Source organism: Dunckerocampus dactyliophorus, chromosome 1, assembly GCF_027744805.1.
Source record: "Dunckerocampus dactyliophorus isolate RoL2022-P2 chromosome 1, RoL_Ddac_1.1, whole genome shotgun sequence".
Lineage (NCBI taxonomy): Eukaryota > Metazoa > Chordata > Actinopteri > Syngnathiformes > Syngnathidae > Dunckerocampus > Dunckerocampus dactyliophorus.
The window spans coordinates 13,098,882-13,109,172 of NC_072819.1; the positions used below are offsets into that span (position 1 = coordinate 13,098,882).

Consider the following 10,291-nt stretch of genomic DNA (forward strand, 5'->3'; position numbering starts at 1 on the left):
ATTGGCAAAAACGATGGCACTGACAACAAGGTTTTAGTAATGCTGATCATTCATGATATTTTGGTTTCCGTTGTATGAGTTCCTCTTCATCTGTTATTTTGATGACTTTGATATTTATCATGCTGCAACAGGAGGTTATGTAAGGACGTTTAAAGAGGTTCAACCGCAGTCACGGAAAAGGGAACTTAGTGCATGAATTCTCTGTGGTAGTCTTGCTGTTACAGTGTTAGAGCAGAGGACATGCGTTGAGACAGATGGGGTTTTGCTGAGACACAGCGTCCAAGAAGACCAGCTTTTAGCACCAGGACCAGTTTCAGAATGAATGTCTGTCACCTACTGGTCCTCTGCATCTTCTCAGGTCAGACCTGTTTTGCGTGTTTGACTTAAATGATGACAAGCTGTCGACTGACTATCTCATTCAAATCAAATGAATTAAAAACTACAAATCAGGGTGGTAGACGACCACATCGTATACCACTGGGCATCCTGTAATTGTTTAAGATACTATTCATGCAGAATGTATTGTATGCAGCATAAAAACTCTTTTCCTTACATAAACACTGATTTTATGACCATCTGAACAATGAAGTGATATGTATGAAAACATCTTCCTTTGAAAAGATGAACGTGTTTTGCTCCAATGCAAATGGTAAACACTGAAGTGACTTCACCACCATTGACTGTTACTAACACTCTACAATGAAAATAATCCCAAAAAACCATGACCTTTGTTTTATGCACAAAAAAATCTCAATCATGACACGATGCATGAAAGGCTGGCTTGCATGTAACCGAAAATAATAATTACAAAAACACTTGGACACTTGGTCTTCAGTGTTTACAAAAACCAGTAGTGGAACCTCGGTTTTCAAATGCCCCAGTTTTTGTATGATTTGGTTTTCAACTCATATTTTGCCACAGATTTCGTACACTGTCTCGGTTATTGTACAACATTGCGCAAAACAAATCAATCCGTTTTCCCGGTACTGTATCATTCCGCGTACAACCTCCACTTAATGAGGAAACAACACATCAGCTAAGTCGGAAAGGCACATCCCCTCGGTGACCGTCTTTAACTATTGTGGGTCACCAAACTGGCAAAGAAAAACAATATCAAGGAAACCAATGTTGCAAAAAGGGTAAATGTGTTAATAAAACAGATTACAAACAATCAAATATGTTTGTAGCATAGAGCTGTATCACGACAGCCTGACGTGTTGTGCTGTAAAGCAGTGTTTTGTTTATCTGTAAATGCATGTGATTTGCCCTAAATGTACGTGCTTGCATCCGTTAATGAAAATAAACACACACAGGATTGGATTTACACTAAGTCCCCAATTTACGAACATCCGACATGCGAACATTTGGAGATACAAACGCAAAGTTGACTGGTCTATATTTTCATGTATTTTGCCTTTTGGAACGCCATATTTATACTGCTACATGCTTGACCAGTAGAGGGCACTGTGACACTGCTAATGGGACCAACAGGTAGAAGAAGAAGAGGAAGAGGAGAGAGAAAGTAAATTGTACCTGTATGATACAACCCAGACAGAGCGTGTGATTAAAGTTTATGAAGAGTTAATAGGCCTGCTTAATTCTACACCACCCACAGAACACTACCTCTTTTAGAAGAGTCTAACGACGACGACCATTTGTCCTTTTTCAATAACTCCTCCTCCTCGTCCACCACAACGACGTATGGTCGACCACTCCTCTTCAAAGGTAAATAACATTTATCATTACGTGTTATTATATTATTTTTATTATTGTTTTTTTCATTAATTATCCTCGTTTAATATTACTACTACATCCAAACTCATATTTACATACATACACATATACTGTATATGTATACACGTACATGTAGTACCTATATCATTGGTAATATTACCTTTTGTTGGACTTACGAACAAATCGACTTGCGAACGGTCGTCTGGAACCAATTGTGTTCGTTGGTTGGGGACTTAGTGTATTAACCTATTACAGTATGTATGTATTATTATTATTATTATTATTATTGAAATAGAAGTGATCTGTTACGTATTTGTTTATTTATTCTTATTCTAGTTTCTTATTTTTCTTAACTCTCCTATTTTGCTTTGTTTGTTTTATTTTTAAGTGATCACGTTTATTAGGACACTTTTGGAGCGCTGCTGGACACCTGAATTTCTCTTGGAGATAAATAAAGTGTCTATCTAGCTAAAGTGGTGTGAGCACACAGTTGTTGTCCGTGCGTTCTTGGACATAACAATGTTGAGACGTTGTTGTTGTGGGGATCAAGTCAAGTCAAGTGTGGATCCCTTTTGCTCCCCTCCTCACAGCTGCTTTCCTCGCTGTCGACAAGAGTCCTCAATAAAGGTAAATGTGATGATAAATTGCATTGTTTCCTACATTTAAAGCTTTAATTATTCTCAATAAAAGGCATTTTGTGCTAATATTTTTGGGTGACTGGAACAGATTAATTGGATTGACATTATTTCCTATGGTTCATGTTCGCTTCAGTTTTTGTCGGACGTCTTGGAACAGATTAATGATGAAAACCGAAGTTCCACTGTGCATAGGTTAATTAAAGAGTGTGAATGGTTGTGTTTATGGAAATGTATGTTGAATCGTCTTCAATAGTCTCATAAAAACCGTAAGCCATGTTAATTATTTAGGTTTCATTGACGACTTTAAATTATCTTTGATGTTCACAAAAATGAAGCTTAGGTTCTTCAGTGTCTATGAAAACACGTAAGATTATTTTCTTTAATTCTAGATTGTCTGCAATGTTTATGAAAACATGTCGTACAGAAAATGTACTCATCAGAAATGAAGCGTTAGTAGTCAGCGTAAGAGTGGTTAGACTAGCATCGTATGTATTGTATGTATGGTACCATGGTACAGGTTCTTCTTCCATGTACCCTAGAAACATCAACTTCTTGTCCCGTTTCTTATAATCGTTTCTTAAAAATTTTAGTGAATTGTTTGAGTTCCTTACTCAATCCGTTCCATAATTTGATTCCACATACTGAAATGCTGAACGTTTTTAGCAGGGATGAGCCGGATACTCATTTAAGGTGAGTATCCATTACGGATAATGCGTTTTTGCCGAGTACGAGCATGAAATGAGTATAGATCGTCATTATCTGTAATCATCAAGAAGGAAAATCCTCATTGGGTAACTACTTATGTATTCACTGTTAACGCTCCGTGATTGGCCAGTCACACACAGTGACCGCCCCTCCCTAGACAGACTCATGTTTGCATGAAACACCAACTTCACACAGATCATTAAAAAATCATTTTAATTTTTTTATTAAATTTTAATAAAGTCTTACAGATCACTTACACACATACAGAGCACACATATAGCTGAATAATACAAAATAAATGTAGCAACTTCTGATCAATCCATGTCAGACTTAAAATAACGCGCTGATTTAAGCCCCATCCATTTCCGGTTAAACCACGCCTACTTCTGGTTTATGCCCCGCCCGCTCCGAGAACTGATACGGATTCAGATAATTTAGATGTGTGAACAGATACAGATACAGACAGATAGTGGTGTACTCGCTCATTCCTAGTTTTTATCGTTGTCCGTGCATATAAGTGTTTTGTAGAATTTTTCCCCAAGGTCATATTTTTCCTCTCTTGTTGAGAAGAATTGTATTTCGTTTTTGGGTAGCAGGTTATTGTTTGCTTTCCTTGCAATGTCCACATTAATTTTGGTCAGGTGCTCATTGGGGTAAACATTTGTTCCTTCGAGCATCTTACCCTGTCGCAATAAGTTGTTTTTGAATTTTCTGTTGGCAAACCTCATGATGATGGTTGCTGGTCTGCTTTTGTCTTTCTGAGGGAAAGGGTGACAAGCTTCTGTATGGTCCTTGTGGATATCAATACCTTTGTCCTGCAGAAAATCTCCCACTTGATGCTAGACCGAGGTCAAATTGATTCCGGTAAACTGATCACTCCAACCTGGGCATCACTGCAGCAGCAAAAGACCGGGGTCGTGTCGGCAACCCAGAAACAATAACATAATTCATTTGAGTCTATTGTTCGAGCTCTGATAATCCACTTTCCAGTTTTGCAATCATCCTCTTTCTCTTCATTTTGTCTCTTCAATTCTTGATCTCTTGAGTCGTGTTGACTAACTTGTGACTTCTTCCATTCGATGACTCATAAACTCCATCGACTTCCTTAATTCTTTGTTGGATTTTTTTAGTTCCTCCATGTCACTTTTAGTTGCCATGCTCTCTCAGGAGCTTTGCAAGCTGCACAATAATAACATAAAAATAATCATAATCATAATAATAATGGGCTACAGTTGGGGCCATAACCCACGACAAGCTAAAACGCAATTCAAAACCTCCAATGGTACAAAGGAACTTCTAGTGTGTGAGTCGATGTTGTCTAATTTTTGTCTAATATGTCTTATTTTCTCAGTTTATATCTACGATATTGGGTAATGCGAATGTAAAAGTGATAATATGGGTGTTATTTCATGTCTCGATGGTGCTCATAATGTCAATAATCATATTTAGAAGCTCGTCAACAAGTATTCTATGCTACAAAAATATTTTGTTTATTAATATTGAATCCTACTTCGGAAATTCACTTACTGCGGCCAAGTCTGGAACCAACTAACCGCGAGGGATTACTGTACATTTATTGATGACTAAATTATGGTAGGTGTGAATGTCAGAGTTGTGTCTATTATATGTCAGTCCTGTGATAGCGGTATTAAAAAAGGATGGCTATACTAAACAAGTAGTGAAATAGTACAGTAAACTGGCATTGATGGTAAGCTTATATAATAATCCTTTAGTAGTAGTGATCAGGTTCACAGAAGATCTTCCTGCTATGTTCTCAGCACTGACCAATACAAGCGGCGGCCTCGTCATCTTTCAAAGAACCGAGGGGAGAAACTTCACAATCTTGTGGCAATTTCTGACCAGCGGCACAAAGTACTTCTGCAAAAACGAATGCAAAGACACAGACACTCTCGTTCAAACGAACGACATCAACTCTCACGATGGCAGACACAGCATCAAGTATGAACACACGCCGCCTGCAGGAGGAACTCTCTACGTCACAATCCTCAATCTGAACATGGCTGACAGCGGCCGCTACAGGATGGGTGTGGGATTACCCGAACATCCCGAGTCCTACAGGGACTTTGAGATCAGAGTTCTTCCAGGTGAGTCACTGCTCATATTGCTAAGTGTCATGTACCAAAACATCCTATAGCAAAATAAACCTGGTATCATAAGATAAGATACGATATAGTGAACCTGGGGTAAAAAGGGTAAAAACTGTGGCCATCATAAAAGTGTAGAGGCAATGTTTTAAGTCACATTTTTTTAACTGTCACACAAGTGGAAAAAGACATTAACTACAGCATAAGACAACAATAATAGTCCAATAAAGTAAAACTACTTACCTTTAAAGACGCCTGACAGACAGGTCATGGATAGGCAACAGGTGCGGAAGGTGTTTGCAGAGCAATACCGCTTGTGGCCTTTTACATTTTAAATCAAAGGAATTAAATGTAATTAAATAATTAAATACTTGATTGAAAATATATACTCCTTGCTCACTCGAAGACGTACCTCAGATTGTTCAGATACTTTTTGCCGATCAGTTTTGCCAAAAAGTGGCATATGCCAAAACCCTCCCTCCGGTCTGTCTGAATTTCACACTCCTGAGGAGGTAGAGTCAGCAGGAGAAAAATTTCACTATTGTGTCCCTACTCTGTATTCATTATACAATACTTTAAAAAGAAAGATAGCACTATCTTGTGTTAGCTTAAGCCTCGTTTACACGCATTTTGTCCCCGCAGTGGTACACAATTTTGAGTTCCAATGGCATGCCACGGAGTAAATTGGTTGTAAACAGATGTGAAGTGTGTGTAAACTGTGCGCGGCTGTGTGCCGGTACGCAAAGAAAAATAAATTTGTGGCTCGCATAATTTCCGTGAACGCCGCACGTTGACCTAGCGGTTAGCATGTTGGCCACACGGTCAGGAGATCGAGAAGAGCTGGGTTTGAATCTCCGTTTGGGCATCTGTGTGTAGTTTGCATGTTCTCCCCGTGCGTGTGTGGGTTTTCTCTGGGTACTCCGGTTTCCTCCCAAAATATGCATGTTAGGTTAACTGGGGACTCTAAATCAGGGGCAGGTAACCCCCACGACCACATGAGGTGCCCGCAGGCCTGCTTTTCATTCAGGTTGTTAGTTAATAATGTGAGAACACTCGAAAGAAATGCATTCTGAAATACAAAATGTGAGTTGTGGATACCAGCATTTTGTTGATGTTCTGGTAAAACAAACATATTCGGTTTGTTGTTGAAATAAGCTTAAAATAAGCTATGAAAAAAACATTGGAGACCACGGCTCTAAATTGTCCGTAGGTATGAATGTGAGTGTGAATGGTTGTTTGTCTATATGTGACCTCCGATTGACTGGCTACCCTGCCTCTTGCGCAAAATCAGCTGGGATAGGCTCCAGCATACTCCCGCGACCCTCTCAAGCGGCATAGAAAATGGATGGGATGGATAGCCGTGAACACACCGCAACCTATGCTTAAACAATGCAGGTGTTGTGTATCAAAACGTGCCTCATTCACATGAATGGATTAACTTTTCCACCACCACCACCAATTTCTGTAGCCTCTTGGATCTTGGATCGGTAATGCCACTCTTCTTCCACGACGGATCGACGCGGCCGTCTTGTTTACGTATGTGTTCCACAGCGGAAGAAGGTGCGAGTGCACGGGCGACAGTGCACAGGGATATTACGGGAGAAAAGTATAACGGCGAGCGATTTGAGAGGTCAGATTTTTTTGAGGAGGCATTTTCAGGAGGTAAATGTATTACTCTTTTGAACGCATATTGTTTTGGGAAGCCAAACTCTTTACTTAAATGACCCAGCAACTAAGCAGAACTACATTTCTTGTCACGGAACTCCGACCAGAACTGGACTCAATGGACCAAATAGGGGGCTAAGTCACTGCCGATGGGGATGTCATGTCACTTCATGTCAAAAAATCCCAACTATCCCTTTAAAAACTGCATTTTGTGTTCAGTCGTGTTTTCATTGACTAATATTTACATTTGTTTGATGATCTGGAACATTTAAATGTGAAGAACATGCAAAAAAATAAGAAATCTGGAAGGGAGCAAACACTTTTTCACACTGTAAGTAGTACAGGGGCGTGGTCATATTGTGCCAATGTGCACTATTTTCGGTCACGAATTGCGTGCCAAGTGCATAATCTATGTGCAAAGAGTGTGCAAACTACTATTAACACATTTCAGACGTGTCATAAATAAATAAATAAATACATGACACGTATTGCCACGGCAAATTGCAGGACAATGTGGAGGCAAAATGCATGCAAATGTAAACACCGCTTTACAAGTGAAACCACAGGAAGTCCTCACTGTGACTCGTTTCAGCAGCACAGCAGTATGGAAGTTCTGTTCCCAGGCCAGAAGTCCACATCCATACTGGACCTGCGGGGGGCACGCTGGAGATACAGTGTCCCTTCCATGTTTCCAGGAGCACGAAGTTCTTATGTAAAGGAAACTGTCTGGACGGACACATCCTCTTGAGAACCACAGAAAACAGCGCTCGTGTGGGCAGGTACGGCGTGGACTTCAGACAGGAAGCCTCAATAAAGACGTATCTTCTGGTGGTCACCATTGCCCAGTTGGACAAGTCAGACTCAGGAAGGTACACATGCGCTTTGGGTCCATCTCTGCGCTCTGCTTATATGCAGGAGTTTGATGTCAGCGTCACTGATGGTGAGCTTCCTTCAGACCTTATGCTGCTTTCCTCTTCAAGTGCATGTGATCGCTGACATGTTGTGTGAACTTCTCAGATCTGCCACTGAATAGAAAAGTAGAGTCAGAAGGTAGAACAGACTCCTCTGAGAACAGACCAACAGGTAGAACACCTTCACCTTTCCATCTGCTTCACTGTATTTACCAAAGTACTTTGATGTTGCCTGATGCCCTTCAACCTTAACATACTCTCTCATGTGCTTGTCATTTTCCAACCCGAGTTCCTCCAATGTTCCTTACATGTTTCTATTTTTACCACCATGATCCTCCACAATTCTTCCATGTTCCACCAATTATTTGACATATTTTCCCATGTTCCTTCCGGGTTTCTCCTATAGTCTTATGTTCCACCCATGTTCCCCCAATATTCCTCACATGTTCCTTTCATATTTCTCCCAGAATATTCCAATGTTCCTCTGAAAGTCTATCGTGTGTTCATCCTATAATATTACACCCATGTTTCTCCTACATTCCTCACATGTTCTTCATGGTTTCATCTGCTATCTTATGTTCCTCCTATAATTCTTCCATTTTCCTTCCATGTTCCTTTGACATTTCTCCCATATTCCTAATATGTTCCTTTCGTTTTCCTACCATGTTCTCCACACGTTCTTCTCTTGTATCTGCCATGTCTGTCCTCATGCTCCTCCGGTGTTCTTCTCATGTTCCACTCTCATTCAATTTCAATGGACTACCAATGTTCCTGCATTGTTCTTCTAATGCACCCGTATTTCACCTATGCTTCTGACAGCTGTTCCTCCCAAGATGCTTACACATTTTTTAATCTTCCTCCCGTGTTCCTCTCATGTTCTTTTCAGTTCTCGTGTGGCCCTTGGTTCTCGCTGGCGTTCTGGTTCTTCTGATGATTGCAGCTGGTCTGCTGCTTCTACACAAACACAAGCGAAAACCAAACTCAGATGGCCCCAGATGTGAGGTGACTTATCAAGTTCCACTTACACCCTCCCCCTGCTTCCTGTTCTTGTGTCAGTGTTTCCCACAGGACTGCAATCTACGTGTGGTGGCTAGCTGTGGTTATTTGTGGCGGAGGGAGCAGAAACAGTCAGCAAGACTGAAACGAGACAATTTTAAAATGTTCTACATTTCTGTCACTGATAATCAACCTGAACTAGTCATGAATGAACACTTTATTAAAACACGTTATTCAGGTTAACATGACGATATCTGCCAAGAAGAATGCAACCTGACCAGTCAGCAACAAAAGACTGACAAACACGGTGCATTCTAAACAAATTCATCACTAATCAGAAAAGATTGATTGATTTAAGAATTTCAGGCACTCACAATGGAAAAATATGATGGAGAGATGAAGTTGTGACGGATTTTTGTCTTCATTTTCAGTTCTCCGCCCAAAACCCTCAGGAGGAAGACACCTACGAAAGCATCCAAGATTGCGGCGCCAGGGCCCCTGACCATAGCTACTGTACTCTCAGACCAGCGCAACACATGCGATGCTATAGCAACACTTGATTGTTCATATTCCACTTTTTGTTTTCACCTCAGTGCTGATGATGTTTTATGGCTTCAATTGTGTTCAACTACTAAGTTACACAGCACATCTCCTACTAATATGACCTGCTAATAGAACGCAGGGGGGTGCTATTAACAGAACGTCCTGAAGGGGGAGCAGCTAACACAGAAAAGCATGCACAGCCATCAAAGTACACCATATTGACACGCTATGCTTTATCCAATAATCAAGTACAGCTTTGTTTGTCAAACAACCAGAAACTTCCATTAAGATGTATATCGCGACGCAGTGAGTAATTGTCTCGTTGGGAGTCATGGACATGATTAAATGACTGATTAACTGATTAACTAACATGCACATGTCATGTGCACTAATGGAGAGCATCATACTCAGAAGTAAAGCTACAAGTACAAACCTATGTCCTCAGATAACCCTGTCATCTATAAGCTTATACCTTTTCTTGTTATGGGAAAAAATAAAGTATTAGGGCCACATTGAAAAAGACAATCTGAAATTTCGAGAATAAAGTCATAAATTTACGAGGAAAAAGTTGGAATATTAGGAGAATAAAGTCGTAACTTTACGAGAATGAAGTCATAATATTACGTGTCACCATGTCATACGTGTCAGAGAGAAAATAGAGCAGAGGAAGGAAGGAAACTTTCCTCTTGCTTCAGGCAAGCTTTTATTTACAATGTGGCAGCAAAACAGAGCAGTTGAGCATTTCTGCCCCTTCTCACTTGCACCTTCATTACCCCCCTCCCTCCAAATGCCCAAGAACAAAGGTCACATAAGTCCCCCCTTTTCATAGCTGTCTCAGGCAATGCCTGTAACATAAAGTTACCAGTTTTTACTCGTAAATTCACGACTTTATTCTCGTAATATTACAAGTTTTTTAGAGATGGGCGGGTGAAGCCTCATGAAGCTTTGAGGCTTTCCTTCAAAATTGTGCCGGAACAGATTAGGAGCTTTGGTG

At 40.3% G+C, this 10,291-nt stretch overlaps 1 protein-coding gene across 2 annotated transcripts; it reads left to right on the top strand.

The window, feature by feature from the left end:
* The first annotated feature begins 218 nt into the window (after positions 1-218).
* On the top strand, positions 219-10,083 carry LOC129185707 (uncharacterized). Of its 2 annotated transcripts, none has more exons than XM_054783091.1 (6): positions 219-358; positions 4,856-5,182; positions 7,440-7,787; positions 7,865-7,930; positions 8,645-8,760; positions 9,186-10,083. In XM_054783091.1, the coding sequence occupies exons 1-6, from the start codon at positions 319-321 to the stop codon at positions 9,312-9,314; spliced, it is 1,026 nt and encodes a 341-aa protein (XP_054639066.1). In that variant the 5' UTR covers positions 219-318; the 3' UTR covers positions 9,315-10,083. The 2 variants fall into 2 exon arrangements, with proteins under 2 accessions (XP_054639066.1, XP_054639074.1); XM_054783099.1 differs by having other exon boundaries at positions 7,443-7,787.
* Positions 10,084-10,291: the final 208 nt, after the last annotated feature.

Bases quoted from the DNA above. Each gene is read 5' to 3' on its own strand.
- LOC129185707 (XM_054783091.1), top strand. From the start codon at position 319: ATGAATGTCTGTCACCTACTGGTCCTCTGCATCTTCTCAG. The intron at 5,183-7,439 runs GTGAGTCACTGC...GACTCGTTTCAG, and splicing joins TGAGATCAGAGTTCTTCCAG to CAGCACAGCAGTATGGAAGT. The intron at 7,788-7,864 runs GTGAGCTTCCTT...TGAACTTCTCAG, and splicing joins TGATGTCAGCGTCACTGATG to ATCTGCCACTGAATAGAAAA.